Source organism: Rattus norvegicus, chromosome X, assembly GCF_036323735.1.
Source record: "Rattus norvegicus strain BN/NHsdMcwi chromosome X, GRCr8, whole genome shotgun sequence".
NCBI classification, from domain to species: Eukaryota; Metazoa; Chordata; class Mammalia; order Rodentia; family Muridae; genus Rattus; species Rattus norvegicus.
The window spans coordinates 21,583,658-21,606,369 of record NC_086039.1 but is presented as its reverse complement, the minus strand read 5'-3'; the positions used below and the strand labels follow the sequence as shown (position 1 = coordinate 21,606,369).

The 22,712-nt window shown below is 37.2% G+C and overlaps 1 protein-coding gene across 6 annotated transcripts in view; it reads left to right on the top strand.

The window, feature by feature from the left end:
• RragB (Ras-related GTP binding B) overlaps window positions 1-22,712 on the top strand; it is a 50,238-nt gene that overhangs the window by 4,181 nt on the left and 23,345 nt on the right. For 3 of the 6 annotated variants that reach the window (XM_039099416.2, XM_008773109.4, NM_053972.3), the window contains exons 4-9: window positions 4,543-4,626; window positions 6,447-6,513; window positions 8,404-8,626; window positions 13,476-13,571; window positions 15,694-15,816; window positions 18,343-18,434. In XM_039099416.2, the coding sequence (XP_038955344.1) occupies window positions 4,543-4,626; window positions 6,447-6,513; window positions 8,404-8,626; window positions 13,476-13,571; window positions 15,694-15,816; window positions 18,343-18,434 (685 nt within the window). The remainder of the gene's footprint in view (window positions 1-4,542; window positions 4,627-6,446; window positions 6,514-8,403; window positions 8,627-13,475; window positions 13,572-15,693; window positions 15,817-18,342; window positions 18,435-22,712) is intronic. The other 3 variants (XM_063279758.1, XM_063279757.1, XM_006256775.5) reach the window with 1 other exon arrangement.

Genomic DNA, 22,712 nt, shown 5'->3' with positions numbered 1-22,712 from the left:
GTATTGTAAAGTGAGGTGACTTGGCTGTTAATAATCTGCATAACACACTTGATTGCAGCAGCTTGAGAATGCACAGGTTGATGAATTTGCTTTGGAGCATGCTTTCCCTTTTTGCATTTCTCAGAATGTGTGTGTGGCCTAATTCTGATTATTATCGCTCACTATCCTGGGGAGCTGCTTCCCTTTCTAGATTGCTTGTGAAATGGAATGTTCTCAGCTAACTTCCTGTGTATCCTCCTGTTTCTTGGGCAAGGATAGGGACTCTTTGCCTGCTCTTTTTGTGGGGAGAATGCTTGTTTATAACTTTTCACACCAAGGGGAAAATCATTGGTCTTAACTAGAGTACATTAAAACCTAATATGGTTTTAATACAGGAGTTCGTTGTTGTCTTTATTCCAAGGTAAACACAGGGATAGTAAGGAGAGAAGTATACCTGTTCTGCACTCTGCTCTTTTTTTTTTAATACACATAGGTCTTCTCCTTGGAACATCTACTCTGAGTTGGGAAATATCTTAGTGATCTTTATGGCTAGAATTTTAATATAGACTTTCTTGGCTATAATGGCTACCAGAACAATGAATGGAGGATCCTGGGAGTGCCCTACTCTGATGCAGATTGTCATTTCATTCTGAAGCATCGAAGCATTTCTGAATTCTGCCTTTGTTCTTGGCTTCTGGGTGAGGGCGGGCATTGCTCTGCCTAGCCTTCAGATTACAATCTGGGATGCTAGTACGTTCAGTACTTTTAGCAACAAGTTAGCACTGTTCAGGTGCCCCAATCTGGTTTCAAGCCCATCATATTCCAGACTCTGGGATACAAAGGGGGAGGAAACATTTCTATTTGGGGGCTTGGAGTATAGTGTAGACTTCTATAACTAGAACAGTTTTGGTGATCAGAAAACTATTTTCTAGATAGATTTTCTTTCTTTCTTCCTTCCTTCCTTCCTTCCTTCCTTCCTACTATGGTTCTCTTCGGTTCTGTACAAATATTTGAGAACACTCAATATCTTAATTTATCTTACCCATTTTCTACCTCCCAAATTTTGTTATCCTTACCTTAAACATCTCTGGTTCCTCATGGGACATACTTTTAAAATGTTTCTAAGGACTTCTTTTTTTTCTTTTTTTCGGAGCTGGGGACTGAACCCAGGGCCTTGTGCTTGCTAGGCAAGCACTCTACCACTGAGCTAAATCCCCAACCCCCCTTCTAAGGACTTCTTATAAGACTCGATGCAGGTGTGGTCTAATCAGGGCAGGATGTGCCTACTACATCTATGATTCTGGGCATTACTTTGCTGTTAACATGATGAAATCCTACCTTCTTGTTTTAGAGCAATCTTCATTTTACTGAATAATAATGAAAGCCACAACTCATCTTTGCCTATGTTTTATTGAAGCATATACCATCCTTGTATGTATTTTAATGAAGTATACACATCCTCTTGTTCTTGTACAGGTCATATTTTGAACTCAATAATTAAGCCTTACTTAGATGGCTCATGTTTTTTTTTTTGAAATCCACACCATTGGGTTGCAGTTTTCTTGTGCATAATACAAAGGATTTTAGCTACTTATTCTCTCATTTGATATGTTAGCTGTCCTTCATAGCTATATACAGTTCTATATTTGATAAATATCTAAGTTATTGTCAAAAATGTTGGTCAAGATAGTTTCCTATCTTGTCATACTTGTAGCTGACATCTGGCCTCTAAAAGTGTACTTGTCCAAATGTTTTTCTGTCTTGTGCCTTGATTTCATATTCAATTTTTTTCTCTTTTAGATTAAATATATAGGGCTAGTATCTGTGTGGTTTCAGTAAAGATGCTTATTAAACTACTGTAACTTTTATGCCCTCCCTCATTTGCTCTAGTTTTCAATTATCTTTATTCTAATAGTCAATGAGAGTATAACTTAAAAATTAATCACATTCAGCCAGTAAGTGTCAGTGTTGGAATAACAGTTTGTACTCTTCTTTTTATTATGACAAAGTCTGTCTACATTACACGACTCATCAATTCCTGGAAGACCTTTTCTTCATACTTTAAATTCTATTTGCTTTGTTGAAACATCTTTTCTCACTATCACGGATATTCCTGTTTCTAATTTATCAACAGAGTTGGTTTATTACCCTGAATCCAGTGAATAGTCTCACAAAAAGAATTTCAGAATTCCTGAAATTACTATAAATACTTTGGCATAATCCACCAGCATTATTATGAGCATAATGGTTTAAATTTAAATTATATAATCCTAGTCACTAAAACAGACTATATATTCGACAAGTATATATCTGGAAGTATTTCTTGCTGGATAATGTCAGTGGGATGAGGTTCCCACCCCTGAAGATATGTCATGTTGGGCTGGAGAGATGGCTCAGTGGTTAAGATCACTGACTGCTCTTCCAGAGGTCCTGAGTTCAAATCCCAGCAACCATATGGTGGCTCACAACCATCTGTAAAGAGATCCGATGCCCTCTTCTGGTGTGTCTGAAGACAGCTACAGTTTACTTATATTTAATAAATAAGTAAATATTTTTTTAAAAAAAAGATATGTCATGTAGTAAATTGACTGGTAACACTTGGTTAGTATTACCTGAATTTTCTTAAAGATAGTAAAAAATATATGAAAAATATTGGTCTTAATGTTTTAGCATATCGCCATTAATGAGTTTGTCACTAATGAAGAAAGGTCTGTGTTTGTTGCTAAATGTGTGAAATGGTTCAGAATATATGTAGTGCATTACTTTGTATTTGTTATCCCTTTTGATGCAGTTACTGATTTGCTTTAAAGGTAGTAAACAAGAATACTACTTTTAAAATATTGTTTGCCTTTAATGTGTTAATGTTTTCCCAGTTTGTCATTCCTGAAAAAAAGTCAAGTTTTATTTTGTTAAATTTAAAGCCTCCTGAACTTTGAAATTTTAAGTACAGTAATGATGATATTATTAATTTACTAGGTAAACATTAAAATGTGTTTTTGGAATGGTAAATTCGTCACTAAAATGATTATGAAATATTTTAGTCTCAAACACTGTTGACAACTCCAAGATTTCCTATCTTCTCAAAATTCTGTTCTCTTGGCTTTTTATTTAATGCTTCATTACCCTGATTTTCTTCCTTTGCATTTAACCACCCCTCCCTGCTTTAAAAAGATGAGTTAATCTTTATAATGTTTTCTTCTTTCTGCCCCATAAGTGAATTTGATTCCCCAAAGCTCTGTTTTTCTTTATTCTTTTCAGTTGCTCCAATAATAACAGAGCAGGAAGGTTATAGGAGAACCAAAGGGGACATACAGGAAACATAAACTTTAACAGGGAAGTAAGAAATGGGGCTTATATATAAAATGTCTTATAAGCCAAGAAAGGTTGTCAACCTATGAGAGATTTTTAAACAAAAAAGTGAGCATGGTCAGACTTACATTTTTAATTCAAAATAATACTTGTGAAAGCTTTGAACATTATTTAAGTATAAAATGTTCATTTTTATTCTTCATTGTCAAGCCAACTTTCTAGAGACAAGCACCATTAGTAATTCTGGGTTACTATTCTGGCCTTCTTAGTGTCTACAATCATGGATGTGTAAGTCCTTTTAAAGACTGATATAAAACTCAGCAATTGGGAGACATCACTGTGTCTGTAATGTGGATACAGGTTGGAGTGATGCAAGGCTAGAAAGTGGTACTACTTATAAGCCAGAGGACTGGTTTTCACTAGACTTCCACACTTCTGGTGGCTGGAACTCAGAAATTTCAAGATTTTGGAACTGCGAAGTAAATTTCTATAGTTTTCAAAAACTTTAAGGGATGGCAGGGGCTTTATTTGGACTGGGGTGGAGGTAGTAGCTATGGTGCAAAGCTACTGAGCTGAGGGATCTGCTTAAGCAGCAGAATCAACAGGACTTCTGAGGAACTCGGAGGGAATTGTGAGGGGGAGAAGAATGAAAGGATGAACGGTTTTATATTAGGCAGCTGGCTAAATTCACTAAAGTGGAGAACACTGAAAAGGAGCAGATTTGTTGGAATGAAAGGAAAGATGAGCTATGTTGGATATACTGAGCTTGGGATATTTATAGTACAGACAAAGTATATGAGTCAGAAAAATAGTAGAGAAATGTGCACTAGTGTTGCCTAGTTAGTATCTACATGATAAATGTAATATTATGACAGTTATCTTGCTTTGGGGAAGTCTACTTTGAATCCCTAAGAACAATAACGTTTATGGGACAGAAAGAAGAATAGGAACCTATGAGGGAGGAGCTTCCAAAGATTTTGTAACTGTGATGCCAGAGCCCAAGAGAGAAGAATTAATTTTCAGGAGAACAGAGTAATCAACAGTGTCATACTGCAGAAAGTGAGACAAGGACTAAAAAGTCCTCTGGATTTGGCAGTGGGGCCAATAGTCACTTGAGAACTGTTTCTGTAATATGGGAGTAGAAACCAGATTTCTATCCCATATGGCCCATATCTAAAGAGTCACTGAATCCTGTCGCTTCTTTTGTTATTGTCTTTCCCTTTCTCAGTAGCACTTCTTTCCATTTTTTTTTAGTACTAGACCGTATACATAGTCTTCAAATTAATAGCAGTTTGAGCACCTACTCTCTCGTAGACTCTGTTGGAAATACAAAGACATGTAAGATATGATTCCTTTTCCAAGGAGGGGGAAGTAAAGGGGACAAAGGAAGTAGTTTGAGCATCTGCTATGTGCCAGGCACTTTATGTATATAGCTCTTTGAATCCTCACAGCAATCCTGTGAGGTCAATACTACGTTCTCTTTTTAACAGAAGTAGAAGCTAATTCTAAAAGCTTTCTTGACTTGCCTAAGGACATTCAAAGATAGAGCTGTTATATAAACTAAAGTCTGTATGGTTTCCTTTCTCATGATGGTTTGTATCTATACATTATGAGAAGATAAAAATGTAGAAAAGTAGATAGCAGTTAGTTTAGGTAACAACTTAGAGATAGACACAGGAAATATTATTATGTGATTAAATTAATGATCACGTTAATTATGTCGAATAAAATTGCTAGATGCTGAGAAATATTCCTGATAAAAATCTTCCATTATTCTTTCTTGAGGTTTTTTAGTGCCTGGCAGAGAGTAGTTGCTTAATAAATGTTTAAATGAGTTCTGAGGGAGCGATAATGATAGGTGGGATTTTGATCAGGGAAAGACGGCTTTTGGAGGAGATGGGAATTAGTCTGGGTTTTAGGATTAACGCTGAAAGGAAGAAGGGGGCTTTGCAGCAAATGTCAGAAAAAGCAATGGATAGTGGGAGAGAACTAAAAAAGCAGAGGTCGCAAACAGCCTGTGTGCTGGATGAGGCCTGTGGGTGCGTTTTCTTTGGCCTGTTTTAGAAAAATTGGAAGTAATAATCTCCTGTAAAAGTTTTCATAATAACCTAGAATCCAGGCTACTATTTAAAATGTTAAAGATCTAGTAAACCTAAGCCAATAATTTTTCATGGAAAGTAAACAATAGTTGAGTAACTGTCACCTCTGTGGGGCCATGGTAGATGTTTACCCTCATATTTAGCAAGCTTTTTATGATATAGGTTTGCTCACATGGCCTGATTTAGCAAGTTTGCGACCCCTGAAAGTAATCCATGTTGAGGACTGGGGAGGTAATAGGGTTGGGGGACTATGAATAAAAATGTCCTGGGCTGAAGTGAGAGGATTTGTTAATATGAATTACTGGGGATTGTAAAGGTAGATTGGAAGCCAAAGTGTGAAGGACCTTGAGTGCACCCCCATTAAACATGGAGGAACCATTGAGTGCTTTGAATGGGGAGTGATATGTTCAAAGTAGTGTTAAGAAGATGAACCTTGTAGTAGCCTAATGGTTGATGTAAAGTCAGTAAGACTTTCTTAAAGTATAGGCATGAGGAGATAAGGGCCTTCCTTGATGTTGAGTGATGGATTATAAAATAAAGACTGGAATTAAGAGATACTACAAAGGACTCAAAGTAAATTGAATGTGTCAGGAGAATCAGAAAGAAAATCAGTAGATGCATTAACTGAAAAGGAAGTTAGTACAGGAGTTAATTCTATTATGTTTTATGTTTGTTTTGTGTTTGCTTTCTGTCTTTAAGTTTTGTTCGGAAGTTGGTGAAAGAATGTGGGTTTGGGAATATCTGTTAAATGGTGTATGTCACTGTCTTGCGTGTTAAATTTTAACATTAATATTATAATTGGAGATTGTTTCTGCTTTGGGTACTAAACTACTGAAATTTAAAAATTACTTACACAAGAGCCAATTCCTTAGCATAGGGTAGTATAGGTGCCCACCTTGCCACTAAACCACATGACTAAGCTAAAAATCACCTTCTTGTTATGGCTTTGAGCATTTCACTCCACTTTGGTCCTTCTAAACACCATGGGTTAGTGTTTTGCTTATCTTAAATGTCATGTTCTTTACTACAAATACTAGACGTGTAACATTTATCTTCCAGTTGATGTAGAACATTCTCATGTTCGATTTCTGGGAAACCTGGTTTTGAACCTGTGGGATTGTGGTGGGTAAGTACTATGTGCCTACTTATTTGTGAAACCGAAGGCAATAATGATGTCATCTAGTATAATCAGCCTGACAAATACACCCAGAAAACTATCATTTGCATAGGTGCACTGGCTAAAACACTTCAGAATTGTCAGCTGATGAATAAAGATCTGTGTTTGTACAACTTGGAAAATGCCTTCTACACAAAACATATTTCAGTAGCTCCAGTATAAGCTCCATATGTATACTACAGAGGACTCAAAGTAAATTGAATGTGTCAGGAGAGTCAGAAAGAAAAGACACATTAACTGAAGAGGAATTTAGTACATATAAGCTCAACATGTATACTACGGGATAGATCATGCCTCTTTTGCACTAGCATAAATTAGCTTTCTTTTTTAGGTTAACTGACATGAGTATTACGTTCTTGGCTATTATGTACTATACCAGACTGTTCTTAGTCATTTTAGTAATTACTTCTAGGTAGTCTTGTCACTGTAGATTGGATTCTGAGCATGTATTTACCTATTGTTGGTTTATGACTAGGGCAATCATAAAAATCTAAGCATAAATTTGCACTTACTGTGCCTCTGTGTCGAAGCAACAGTGCAGAGTGATTATGAGCATAAGTTCTTTGTCTGGGGTATATTAGTCAAACCCTCTGTGCTGTGGTTTTGCCTATACAATAGAGCAAAATAATACCCATAGGTTGGTTATGATGATTAAGTTAAAATATATAAAAATATACACTATAGTGTCTTACAAAATAGATGTTGTTGTCTGGTGGGTATATCCCAGCTCCAAACATACAAAAGATGCTCAGTGAGTAGTTTTGGAAGAATAAATAAATAACTAAATAGTCTTAACATTTGGGGATAAAAATCATCCCTCATTGTAATTGCTTCCAATTCTCTATTCTTTGTCAACAGTTACACAAGTTCCTTGTTTTTAGGTACTAAAATATGAAATTCCATTTTGTAGATCAAGTATCTGTAATTCAGGGAAAATATAATTCTTCTGAGGTCACACAGCTCTAACTAGTAAGGTGTTGGATTAGAAATTTGTAAACACCACCCCCATATACACCACTAAATGACACTACTAATCTATTGCTATCCAGCTGTTTGAAATCGTTTTGGGAAGTGCCAGCCAACCTAGGAGCAAAGGGTAACATTCTGCTAAAAAGCCATCATTGGAATCATTTTCATAAGTGTAGACTATTTTACTAGTGTTATTTGGCAAATGTTCATTAAGCATGTGCCATGCTTCTTTTAAAAGCTGCAAGACAGTGGGAGATAATATCAGGGGTGATTCTTGTCTGACTGTACAAAGAATGGAACACTAATCAAGTATAGCATCACGCCTGTGGTAAGTGTTCTAAATGAGAGGGATATGTTGATAGCTTACAATGAGGGAGCTGGCCCAAGGCAGGGACAATTTCTATGAGGATTGTGGATTGGATTGAAATATAAAGAAACAAGCTGGAGTTATAGATGAAAAGGTCAATAAATAGCATCAGTGATCAATACATGTAAAACACTCATGAGTTAAACTGCTAACCACTCGAAGAATGAACAGAAGGTAACTGTGTTTATAACCAAGGAGAGGCCAGGCTTGGTAAGTATGCAGAGGTGGGTGGATCTTTGTGGGTTTTAGGCTAGCCAGGGCTATGGAGTCTCAGAACAACAGCAATAACAAGAACAGCAAAACATAAGAAGAATGGCAGAGGATTTTACAGGATTGCAAGTTATGACTCTGAAGTAGAGTAAGATAAAGCTTACCATAATAGGCTGTTAGTTGCTCTTTGAATGAAAGTTTAAGATCATCTTTCACTTGATCAAGCAACAAGAATTCAAGCAGGAGTGACTGAACAGAAGATTTGTTTACTATCTAGACTTTTTTCTTAACAGACAAGACACCTTCATGGAAAATTACTTCACTAGCCAGCGTGACAACATCTTCCGAAATGTGGAGGTTCTGATTTATGTCTTTGACGTGGAGAGCCGTGAACTCGAGAAAGACATGCACTACTATCAGTCATGCCTTGAGGCTATTCTGCAGAATTCCCCAGAAGCCAAAATCTTTTGCTTGGTACACAAAATGGATTTGGTCCAGGAGGATCAGCGAGACTTGGTAAGAAACTGAAAAAGTGATGTACCAAATGATTATCCTGCTTTGTAGACTTCCTTTATAAAGTAAGGTCAATTTATACCATTCTGTATTTCAGACCGAGGTAAGCCTTTGACCATGTACTTTCACTAAGTAACCTTTATCATTTTAAAAAATAGTTAGCTGTCCCTGTTGTATTACCATTGCTGAAAGGCCCACCAGGAGTAAGATGAAGAGGGGTTGCTGCTGTCACTGGATCAATTTAGGAAACTGATATGCACCAGTTCAAGTGTGTACCACATTGTGTCAAGCCCTATTCACAACCCCTCACAATTGTACTGGCATAAATGACTTAGTATGCAGGAGTGTAGCTCAAAGATGACTAAGGATAGTAGAGTAGCAATTGTCAACCTTCATTTCCTCAACAAAAACACATAACATTAACTACCTTATAACCCAAAATGTTCCAGGGCTTCACTATTTAAGAGGTTTAGTAAAACTGGCAAATTCTTATCTATCTATGAGATTCTGAGTCTGATAAGATATAGTCTACCTTCAGTTTGTTCAGTATAAAATAAGAGCATTAGATATTAACATTTAAGATAAAAAGGGGCTTTTCTATGTTATAGAGAACCAAGGAAAGGAGTATTAGAGTATACGGGTTGTATAGAATTTCGTTTCACCTTGGCTTGGACTTTTGTTTGTTTTGGTTTTTGTTTTGTTTTATTTTAGAGACAGGGTTTGTCTGGCTAGTCCTACCTGTCCTGAAATTCTCTTTGTAGACAGGCTGGCCTCGAACTCATAGAGATCTGCCTGCTTCTGCCTCCCAAGTCCTGGGATTAGAGGCATGAGTCACCACTGCCCAGCCCTTGGTTTGGAGCCTTAAGGAAAGCCTCATACTAAAGGATTTTTGGTGATAACTTTAGTAAGGAAAACATGTTCCGTAACACATAGTGTGTCGGATCCCATGGAGCTAGAATTACATGTGTGCTGCTAACCCAGAAATGAGCTCCTTTTGAATGTTTTAATCACCTTTAATTTCTTTTACTGTATTTTAAATGTTCATACAAATATCCTCAACTATATGTTAATATGTATGCTTGAGTTTTCCAGAAAAACAAACCCAGTCAGATGTGTTTGTGTATAGAAAGACAAAGACACATTTCTTTTAAGGAATTAGCTCAACTGATTCTGGAAGCCACTTCTGGAAGTAAGCTGAGATCTGGGGAGCAGAGAAGATGGGCTAGAGACCTGAAAGGAAGAATATACATAGAGGAGAGGAAAAAATAAAAGTATCCTCATTTCCAAATGGTGTGTTTCTTTACATAAAGGCCCTAAAAACTCCAACAGAAAACTCCTACAGCTATAAATTCATTCAGCAAAGTAGCGGGGTACAAAGTTAACAGAAAGAAATCAGTAGCCTCATAAACAACAAGAAGCATTGATTCCTATATCAATAGATGAGTTGGTATGGTGTACATTTGGTCCTGTCACTGCAACTGCACTCAGAAACTTTGTCAGTATGTGATACCCCACTTTCCAATAGCCATGTCTTCTACAGAAACTGGTTGGCAACTTGAATTGTGTCCGCATCCTTCCTATACTTGACCCAGCCTTCTCTTTCATTCCAGGGGTTCTCTGGATTTACAAAGTGGCACAAATCTGGATGGATGCCAGTTGAGGAGCCATGACATTGTATGATTCATGTTAGGATTTTGATCATTTGACATAAATTATTTCATTTATGTAGATAAAATAAGAATGTAGTAAATATACCATCTAGTTCATTTATAAGGGCACTAGATCAACTAGGTTTCTGTGAGTTGATACTTTGGCTCTTTTGTCCAATCAAATAAGTTTACCCTCCTTGTATTTGATGATAAAATGTCTCCACATTGCCAGTTACTCTAGCACTAACTTTCCCTTTATTAGGCTTCCCAACTAAGTGGTAGCAATTACCACTGTAAGTTTTGGCCTACAGAAGAAAGTGATCAGAGTGCTGAGGAAGGATGTTAGGGCAGGTTTCCTTTTACAAATTTGTTTCTCATTGGCTTTGTGTTCCCAGTATTGATGAATAGATTGTAGATGACAAGCCTTGAACATTGTCATCTCCCTAAGCACTTAAATTCCTTCCTGTGTAGTAGATCAATGCAGCTCTGACATTATTTAAAAAGACATTTTTTATGTACGAGCGCTCTCTCTGTATGTACACCTGCATGCCAGAAGAGGGCGCCAGATCTCATTGATCTTTGTGAGCCATTATGTAGTTGCTGGAATTGAACTCAGGAATTCTGGGAAGAGCAGCGAGTACTCTTAACTGCTGAGTCATCTCTCCAGCCCCATAGCTCCGGCAGTTAGTATAGATTATGCTTTGATTAATGTCTCAGCCAAGAACTAAACAAACAGAATGCCTTCTTAACTCTTCACCTACAAATCCTCTGCTTATTGCATCCATATCAATAAATTTGGCCTGAGTGAGTGTTAGGCTCCTTCTACCATATTCTACAGCATTCATACCTATTTTCACAGTTATCCCTGTATTTTGGTCTATATTAGAAAAATCATATAGCTCTTGTAGAGCCTGTGTATTTCACCTTTACACATCTTCTGATTCTTGAATCTGTATAGTGCTAGAAGCAAAGGGCTATGGTAGAAATGAATAAAAACTCTTTTGTAGCTACCTCCAAGGAGGCCATTTAGGTTTTTTTTTTAAGGAGAGGTTGGATTATGCTTAGATTAGAATGTAGAGGCTGCTTCTATGGGCAGAGTTGAGCATTTAGGCATCCCAACTTCCTCAAGTTTCCTCTATGAGCTCAGTTCCAGTCTCCAAAACCAGTGCCATGCTTTCCAAGCAGGTACCACATGGAGACAGGCATTTAATTTGCACTGTAATTTATCTGATCATGAGATGAGAGTCCAGGTTTACTTTGCAGCAATCACAGGCCTGTGGTTGGAGGAAGTAAAGTATCTTTCAGGGCAAATCTAGGGACTTCAGGTCATCTATATTATGATTGATCTGAATATTCAAATCTGAGCTCATCCTTATCATTGTCCATTTCATACAGCAAAATTAGGATCAGCTAGCAAATCTGTTATACTCATTTTGACAAAAATAACCACATATGTGGTTGCCAGAACATTGTATGATTCAGGATCTGAATTCCACATCAGCCCCCAGGCTCTCTCGAGTGTCCTCATTACTTCTTGAAACTGCATCTTTAATTCTTATCTGATTAGAGAACTAATGTCAGTCATATCAAAACCAATTCAGAAAACTCATCCTAAGATTCTACCTAGAATCTTTCTTCTCTTCTGAGTACATTGCCTGAGCCTTTGGTATAGGAGTGTGGGTTAAAGACATCTCATTTGAGGAGGAGTATACCAAAGTTTCTCACTCTGGGCACCATGTCCAGCAGCTGTGGGTCTCTGTGAGTTACCATCTACTGCAAGAAGCTTCTTTAAATTATGGGTATAGCAATATGTTTTAATTTTTAGGTTTTTTTAAGAGAGAAAGAGAACACATGGAGTCAGATGGCGGCTAGCAAGTATGAAAATTGGAGAGTAGGCCAACATACTAGTAGAGAGCTATAAAAGTTCAGTGTTGTACATGAAATAAAGAGGCGGTCTAGACATGTCTAGGGGAGAGTGTTTCACGGCAGATTTTCCAGTATTCTGGCTCTCACATTCTTTCTGCCTCTTCTGCAATGTTCCCTGAGCCATAGATCCAGGAACAGTGATGAACGATCTACTGGGACTGGGCTCCTCAAAATATGTTGTGTCCATTTGTGGTTGCTTGTGATGGTCTACATTTGCTGTAAGAGGGCCTTCATGATTAGGGGTACTAATTACTATCGTAGGTACAAGGATAAGCTTCAAAATAAAGCAGGGAATTAATGCTGGTCTATCAAAGTGGCAGTAGTAGATTCTCTCTCTTCTAAGATCCATGACTTCACTACTAGTTAACTAGATTTCTAGTACCAGGTATGCTTTCCCTCTTTGGGCCCTTAAGTCCAATTAGACAGTAATTGACTACCTAGTAAAAAGTGGTCAGCCCTTAAACCAAATATACACAAACAGCAAAAATGAACACAGCAGGTTGCATTTATATATTTGTGCTGTGTTTTGTGTGTGTGTGTGTGTGTGTGTGTGTGTGTGTAACAATAATAACTGAAGAAAAATATTAATTTTAAAAGGAAAGGAGACAAGAAAGGAGTTGGAAAGGGGACTTGGGAGGGGCTTGTGTGAGGAAAGGGGAGGGGAAAGTAATGTAATTACATTTTAATTTAAGATGTACTTTAAAAATTAGCAATCCACCTACTCAGGGGAAGGTCTGAGTCCATATTTGATATAGATATTTTCTCTGTATAGGTGGGGATGTATACATGGAAACAACTAGCTGGCTAGAGCTTAGTTGCTCATGTGGGTTATAAATGTGTTGTAAATTAATACACTAAACATATATATGCTCACATATGTATGAATAATATATGGTTTAAAAAGAATATGTCTATGATACTGTAGAACTAAATGTATTTTAAGTTGCACAATTTTAATATTGGTATTGCCATATTAAAATTACCTAGATTCGGTAAATTGGATTATATATGTATTTTTAAGATCTGTATGATAGATTTTACTGTTTAATATAGTGATCTCTATGAATATTTCACTAAATTTGGATAAGCCTGAAGAAATGTAATAGTCATTAATACATTTACAATTCTTCTTTGAGAAATAATAATACTCAAGATTCCTATGAAGACAGAGTAAGAGGTCCTGGTCAAAATATGATAAAATAATTAAATCTCAAAAATTTTCAGTGAAAGAGTAGAGCTGTTATATGCTCATCAGGTTGTTGGATTTTTTAATTCAGATTTTTAAAGAACGAGAAGAAGACTTAAGGCGTTTATCGCGTCCGTTAGAATGTTCTTGTTTCCGAACATCTATCTGGGATGAAACTCTGTATAAGGTGTGTATGTTTCCTAAGTCTCTCCTTTAAGAGCATGAATAAAAGTTAGAAAGATATTAACAAAACTAAAATATTTGAAACAACTTCATATGCATCTAGATTTGTTATACTAAAAAGAAAATAATGTTACATTTTGTTCAAAGAAGATCAAGCTTAACATCAAAAGATTTTGGTTTTAATCTTATATCGGGTAAACATTGTCACCAAGCCACACTGAACTTGCCATGTGGATATGATTAATCTGCTTCTCTCTTCTTTGTCATAGCAAAAAGTGTTCTTTAACATCCACCATGCATTTTGACCCACTGTGATCTCAGTGATTATTGTAGTTGCATCTAACGTGCAGATCCTTCTACATGCTAATGGGATTAACTAATCTGCCTAAATTCAGACAGTCTAAATTAGAAGAAAAATGTTCAGTGGAGAAATGGGAAAAGTGACTCCTAATGAGATGTGATATGTACATTGTATACTGTAAGTTCAGCTTTCATGTCAAATTGGAAATGATATGGTTAGCAGCCAACCCTCACTGATAACATTGCTGGAATGATCACCACACTGTTTGCAGTTTAGAGGTTATTCTCTCAGTAGTTCTGGGGATGAAGTGGAAGTTACTTAGTGACACGAAGGCTTCTGCTTCTTCCATTTCTCTTGCTTACCAGTGGTTTAAAGATTAACTACTTTTGTGTTCCCGTTGGTCAGATCGTTCCTTCAGACTGCTTCTGGTATTCACTGACAAGTGACTCTACGTAGGACAGGATCCTTCTCTGTACTGGTAACTAGAGCTTCAGTATCAACTCATCTGACAAGCATCTACAACCAGAAGCACAGAACCCTCACTTGCAAGGAAGAAAACCACTGGACTTTTGAAAAATAGCAATTGATTTCTTTAACAACTTCATTTCCCCCCTCAGTATTATGTTTACCCAGGCTCACTCTAATAACATTATTTTGAGATACCTATTTAGGAAGTACTGTTCGAGATTGCTTTGGGCCAAATTTCTCTCAGAGCCCTATTCCCATAGAGCATGTGAATAAGGATGGACATGACACACTGGTAGAACCACTGCGGTGTAAAGGATGGCAGTACGTAACAGGACCAAAGATAATTGGCCAATCACAACACTGCTGTGAGTGACAATGTCTCTGCTGTGGTTAGCTTTGGTGCCTTCTCCAAGGGAAATTCAGTAGTGACATTAACACCCACCTGTGAACTTGGAACACTATGCCTAAGTAATAAGACTAATTGGAGACATGGCACTACTACTGTCCCTTATATCAATGCTGCATAGACCTGACTTAAATTTGTCTGCTATGCTTTATTCAATAAGTATTCATTGTCTATTGGATGCTGTCACATACACAAATGGTTACATTAAGGTTCCTCATGTCTTCTAGGAGACAGAAAAACATAGTACACCTAACCAGACAAATCAGGAGTGAGCGTAAAGGACAGAGAAGTACAAGCACCTTAAGAGAATACTAGGAGAGTGAAACCAATTTCATCTGCATGTATTACTGTATTAGTTGTACTCTTGGATGAAGTCAGCTTCACCCAGAGACATGATAGGCCTTTAAAAAAATCAAATGAACCAGTAATTTTTACAGATGTCACCGAACATTTGAAAATTACAATTCCAGTCATTTCTTCTACAGTGACATGTTATATCTTTGAAGGGAGGGGCTACTTGTCATCGTGGCTCTGATATTTTCAGAAAACGGACTCTTAGATGTATGTTTAATATAGCATTACTTCTTTTTAAAGCTGTGTACAATGTTGGACTTCAATATTTGTTGGATGTCTGGATTAGAAGGGTTTTAGCATAATAGATCAAACTTTGCAAGTTTTTCCCCAAGGATGTCATTCAATTACTGTTTACTCATGGAAAGAGATTTCCCCAGCATTTCCTAAGTGTTTGAACTCTAGAAATTCAACTCGGAGGTGTAAATCAAGTATTACATTAATTTTCTTCTTTCACTTTTGTTGTATTTAACATCTGTACTTTTTTCACCCAATTATCAATGTTTTCTGCTCTCTATATCTTGTAGGGTATTTACTCATTTCAAAGGCCTGGAACTGGCTATCTGTTAGTAATAGTCAATTGTACTTGTCTCCTGTTAGGCTTGGTCCAGCATTGTTTATCAGCTGATTCCCAATGTTCAGCAACTGGAAATGAACCTGCGCAATTTTGCTGAAATTATTGAGGCTGATGAAGTACTTCTGTTTGAGAGAGCTACCTTTCTGGTAAGGACTTTCCGCTCTCCAGCTATATCTCAAACTTCCTTCTTGTAGTCAGAGAATACCGTGTTACTACTTTTAGGAAGAACTACCTCCCTTTTACATAGCATGTATGTTTCTATTTATAAAACAATACCATCCACAGTGGTGTGGAAAAATTCCTTTGGTAAATCACGTTTTAGTACTTAGTAAAATTTAGATTTTTGCAGGTATGCCTTGTTAGAACCTTCAGAAATGCACAGCATTTTTCTTTTAAGAAAAATATTGGTAGTTTTACTTTTTTAAAAAAGATTTATTTATTTTATGTACAGCATTCTGCCTGCACATGTGACTGCAGGCCAGAAGAGGGCACCAGATCTCATTACAGATGGTTGTGAGCCACCATGTGGTTGCTGGGAGTTGAACTCAGGACCTCTGGAAGAGCAATCAGTGCTCTTAACCACTGAGCCATCTCTCCAGCCCTACTTTTCTTATTAATTGAATTTGGCAGAAATATCAGAGTATGCTGTACAGCTGTGAGTGATGCAAAAACCTGTATAATACATACATGTATTTTAAAGAATCACTTTTATATGTATGTATGTGTCTGTCTGTCTGTCTGTCTGTCTGTCTGTCTGTCTGTTAGGGGTTGCCACTTGTGTGTTGGTTGCCCATGGAGGCCAGAAGAAAGTATTCAGATTTCTTGGAGCTGGATTTATAGGCAGTTATGAGCTGCCTGGCATGGGTACTGGGAATCAAACCTGTGTCCCCTGGAACACCAGGAATCACTCTTGATCACTGAACCATCTCTCCTACCTAATGTTTACATTTAAAAATAATATTAATTGCCTTTGGGCAATGGTGGCACATGCCTTTGTAAGGCAGAGGCAGCAGATTTCTGAGTTTCAGGCCAGCCTGGTCTATAGAGTGCATTCCAGGACAGCTACACAGAGAAACACTGTCTTGAAAAACCAACAATGGGCTGGAGAGTTGGCTCAGTGGTTAGGAGCACTGACTCTTCTTCCAGAGGTCCTGAGTTCAAATCCCAGCAACCACATGGTGGCTCACAACCATCTGTAATGGGATCCGATGCCCTCTTCTGGTGTGTCCGAGGAGAGCAGCAGTGTGCTCGTATAAATAAAACAAACAAATAAATCTTTAAAATGGGACAGGGTGATGGTAAGCAGCAAGCACAAACCTTGGCCTGTAATAAGCAATGGAAGATAGAGAATATATATGTGTAGTTCCCCTCTCTTTCTTTATGAAAACACACTCTTCCTGCTAGAAGCTCAGGCTGAGTCCTGAGGACTTCTCTTAGTCAGACCACTGGTACAACTTACTTCCTTGAAATTACTACTCATCCTAATTTGTTCTAGCTAATGTTTATACCAATAAGTAACTAAGCTGTTCTGTTTGTTTTCAGAACTATTCCCTTGCCATACCTACCTACCACACATGGTCAAACAGTGACAATGCAGACTCTATTCCTAACAGAGAGCTTTGTTTCTCTTTAAATAAAAACAAGCTTATATGTTACTGATAATTGTACTAAGGAAGGTAAATTCAAGCAAGATATATCTGCTCTATCATTGGTATAAGAATTGTTATTACAAGTATTTAACATTATATCAGGATTTCTGTGTGAATTCTCTTCTGGCAAGTGAGGTGGATTTTCTTCTGCTAGAAATGAACAACTTTATTCAGCGTTTAGAGTGCTTGTGGTTTTATTAAAATTGGAAGGGGTTATTAAAATATTTTTAGCTGGTGCGGGTGTCTGTCCTGAATACATGCATTTATGGTAGTCAGTACTTGGGATCATGTAGTAAAAGGTTTTAAATATGATTTTAACAACTAGTATGTTATAGACTCCGTTAAAATGTTAATTACTGCTCAAGAGCAGCTCAATATTTTTATTTCTTTCCAGTTTATTCTATTTTAAGTTAAAGACTGTCTTATGAGATAGTCTTATAGTAAAATTTAATGATTAAGGTAATTGAGAAAAACAACAAATGCTCCTTGATTTAGGATAAGGTTATGTTCTAGTAAACTCTCAACCTGAAAATGAATTTAAATATGTCTAACCCAAGCACCATAGGGTAGCAATGCAAATCCTCTGAAAATGATCTGATCTTTATTTTTGCAATCCAGGATTTATCTTTGTGAAGTGGAACTCAGGGTGCTGTTCAGATTCACAAGACAGTACCGTACAGTATATTCCAAACGTGGGAAAATTTAAAATGGAGTTTGTACTGAATGTGCATTGCTTACCAGCATAACCAAAGGTCTCACATGTGTCAGTTGTATTTACTTCTCTATTTGTTTTTATTAATTAATTTATTTTGGTTTTTCGAGACAAGTATGTAGCCCTGGCTGTCCTGGAACTCACTCTGTAGACCAAGTTGGCCTCTAAATCTGAGCTCCTCCTGCCTGTGTCTCCCAAGTGCTGGGATCAAAGGTGTGCGCCACCGCTGCTCGGCTCCAGATGTCTGCTTTAATCAGTAACAGTGATGTGAGTATTTGTATAGATTCAAATCGTGATATCTGTTTTCACAGGTGATTTCTCACTATCAGTGTAAAGAACAGCGAGATGCCCACCGATTTGAGAAAATCAGCAACATTATTAAGCAGTTCAAGCTGAGCTGTAGGTAAGTGGCTTTATAAATGTGAACTGTTAGTTTCTGGATAATATTTATCAGTTTTTGAGGTTTAAGGAAACTGTAGTTGACTGTACATTTATGTTTACAGTAGTTTGTTAAATCACATGAAAAGTTGAGGTCTAAGGGAGCCTACGAGTGAAGTGTCCTGTTAATAGAAACATAACAGGAGAATATTTTGAATATGGAAAGTAATTGAACAAGAATAGTATGTTCCTCATGGGAACTCCAAAGACTAAGTTACTAAATTCAGGAATTAAAAAAAAGAAGGCAAATCCATGGATTATGTGAACCAAACTGATACAGAAAACATATAAAAATACACAAGTCAATTAATTATCCCTTAATGATGTTTGATAGCATTTGGGAAATAGAATATCAAAGAAGGCTTTGAAAAGGAAGGGGGAGCTTGTGACCTGGTGAAGGAGAAAAGCCTGGATTTTTAAAAAGGAAACACTGTTGCTAAGAAGGAAAGAATGTAAGACACAGCAACATCCAAGCAGAACTGCTCAAAGTGCTGTCATGGGGTGGGAGTCGGGGTGCAGACATAGAAAAGAAATAAGCTGGCTTGAGATAGGAAAAGCTATCTTCAGTAGAAACAGAGAGCAACTAGATGGGAATATATACACACACTGCCTCCACTGGGGTCAAGGGCACTAATAAGACTAGGGAGAAGCTGTCCCCTCCTGAGCATGCAGGTCATAGGAACACTGGTCTGGAGACAGGCTTTGGAGATACAGCCAGGAACTGGGTACACCATGAGCATTGGGACTCCCAGGGATACCAGGAATGCAACAAGGGAGTACGATCAGGAGCCCCAGAGGGACTAACCTGAAGAGTGAATCGAAAGCACTCCCCCGCCAGCACTGCTTGCACAAGCAACACAAAAGAATTATGTTGAACCTGGCTTGCTGTTATAGATGGACACAAGGATTTGGGGGCAAGGTGTATGGGTCATTAGCAAATACACATCAGCAATCTGGGTTTAACAGTAAATACAAGTACATGACAGAAGTAAATACGAGTATAGACCCTCCTTTCACAGTCCCTCAGAGCCTCGGCCTCACAAAGCTCCTCACAGAAACTGGAAAGAGGGATAATACAAAGATAAGGCTGTAGCTGATAGATGAATTGTTTCATACTGGGAAACTCCTACAGAAAGCAAGTGCAACAGAGAAATAACTTACAGCAGGGAAGAAATACCCCTATAATTTGCTTAGATAGCAGAGACTAACAGCTGTCTGTCTGTAGAATAAGCTAAAGAGACAGCCAAAGTGGGTAGGAACTGTACTCACCCCAAAGGAAGAAATACTAACATTATAATAACTGTTGTCTCATTTTACTTATTATTTTCATGTAATTATTCATTTACATGTTTGTATTTTAGTTGTTTAATGCTTTCCTTTTAAATTGTATCATAGAAGAATACGTTTTTATAATGGCCTTTCCCCACACTTATTCTTGGTTTTCTTTATTCTCATACCTGTAGCTCTGTACTTTCCTTTTATCATACTTTATTCTGTTTGTTCCCTTTCCACACCCCTTCCTCTTTTTATTTTTTAGTTATTAATAACCTTAGTTTTAAACAACTAAGATATATTTCCCAATGGTACCTGAGTCTTGAACCTTAAAGACATAAATGAAGGACAGAAGGGTTTTTTACAGCAAGCTAAAATCTGTATTGCTTTGAAACCATTGCTTCTCTTACTGGATTGGTTTCACTTGCTAAATAATTGTGAGGAATATAAACCCAAGTAAAGGCAGCTCTCCATGATGACTCACATAAAATAAATGAAAGCAGTAAGAAAAAGAAACAGTATAACTAGAAGCCACATCCCAACAGAGACAGAAAACACAAGAAAGCATCATCAGATAATTCCTCCATACTGGAAACCAAAGCTAGAGGGATACCTGAAATGCCACAAAAAGCCTTCTGAGTCCTACTTTTAAGAAATAGCAATATTCAAGTAGAGGACTCAAGTAATCAGACAAAGTAAGAAAATCAATTCAGGGCTTAGATACTAAAGCTATCAAAGTGGATAGCAAGGTCGGCGGTGTGAAGGGGAAATGCAAAAATCATGTAGAAAATATTTCACTAAGGAAATTGAGATTCTGAAAAAGAATCAAAGTAAACGTTAGAAAATGAAAGCACAATGGGAAGAATCATTATCACACAAAATGGTGCAGAAAAAAGAATATTAAAAATAGAGGACAAAATGCATTCATATATATACATACATATACATATATTACACACATATACATATATTCGTGTGTGTGTGTGTGTGTGTGTGTGTGTGTGTGTGTGTGTGTATTAGAATGACCAAACCATGGATATGTTCAAGAGCCCAGACCTAAAAAAGATAAATGTTAGGGCCTCAGATTGGAGAGATGTTTTAGTAATTAAGAGTACTTATTCTTGTAGAAGACCTGAGTTAGTTCCTAGTGCCCACATGGTGGTTCACAACCATCTGTAACCAGTTCCAGAAGATAATTGCCTCTTCTGAACATGTGTTCACACTGTGCACAGACATACATCTAAGCAAAATACACACACACATAAAATAAATCTTAAGTTTTAAAATTGTAAAGGCATCAGCTGAATGTTCAATGAAATGGACAGCCAGACTCAAGTGACTGCAAGTAACCATGACCAAAATAAGACCCTTTCCATGACAGATCAGCCAGAAATATAAAGCAAAGAAACACAATTAAAAGCCGTCAGGAGAAATCAGTATAGGATAAAATGCCTTTTTAAAAATTACGATTTATGGGGTTGGGGATTTAGCTCAGTGGTAGAGCCCTTGCCTAGGAAGCGCAAGGCCCTGGGTTCGGTCCCCAGCTCCGAAAAAAAGAACAAAAAAAAATTACGATTTATTTGTTTATTTTATGTATATGAGTGCTCTATTTACATGTACACTGCATATCAGAAGACAGTTTCAGATCCCACTATAGATGTTTGTAAGCCACCCTGTGGTTCCTGAGAATTGAACTCAGGACATCTAGAAGAGCGGCCAATGCTCTTAACATCTGAGCCATCTCTCCAGGCCCCACATAGCATCTCTTATCACTAAGCTTAAAAGCTGAAAAAGCATGCCATGAAATAGTTCAAGCCCTGAAGCCAAACAATTGACAACTAAAATTGGCTATATGTACAAGAAAGCTATCTTCTAAAAGTTAATAGAGAAATAATACAAAAAAGAATACTATACACAGTAAAAAAGATAGTCTCAATCAAGAGGTCACAGGAAGAGTAAATTCCATGAGGGAAAGATGTAGAAAAAAGGATCTGGGAGGGAGCCCATCACCTCTACACAATAGAATAGCCCCTCTAGGAAATAGTAAACCTTAAATCTAATGTCCTCAGTTCTTCACTTAACTGTTGCATACAATAAACTCACCTCACTAGCAAAGAAAGCTATAAACATATAGCCAAAGGCCAGAAGTCTACTCAAGCAAATAGAAGCAGAAGAATGGCTGTGCCAGCCTAATTTCATAAAACAAATATACAGGGGTATGAACATTCAGACGGGTCTTTATAGTGGTACTATTAATATTCATCTTTAGATATGTCATCAAACTGAAAATTACCAAGTAAATGTCAGAGCTATATCATATCACCAATTAAATGTTTTTACAAATATCTGCAGAATATTCCATCTGACATCCATGGACTACACAGTCTTTTTAGCAGTTCATGGAACAGTCTCTGAAGCTGATCACATTATAAGCTACCAAATAAGCCTTAACAAAAGAATTAAAATAATTCTTTGTATTTTGTCAAATAATACTGGGACCAAAACTAAAATGAACAAAAGAAACACAAAGAAATTGTAGGTAATGAATGTTTTCTGGGTAATAGACTAAATCAAAGAGGAAGTTTAAAATTTCCTCAAGTCAAATAAAAATGATTGTACAACTTATCATAATCTCTGTATATAGTTAAAGCAGTTCTAAGAGAAAAGTGTATAAGCTATGCATTAGCAGTTTAAAAACATCTCAAATAACACTGATGTACCTCGATGTCTTAAAAAATAACAAGGGGTTGGGGATTTAGCTCAGTGGTAGAGCACTTGCCTAGCAAGCGCAAGGCCCTGGGTTCAGTCCCCAGCTCTGGAAAAAAGAAAAAGAAAAAAAAATAACAAGAACTGGAAGGTTTCTGGTTAGCTATCCTCTTTCTCTTCAACGAGGCAGCCCAGCAGCAGACAGCAACATGCAGATCTTCGGGAAGAACCTGAAGGACAAGACCATCAGTCTTGATGTTGAGCC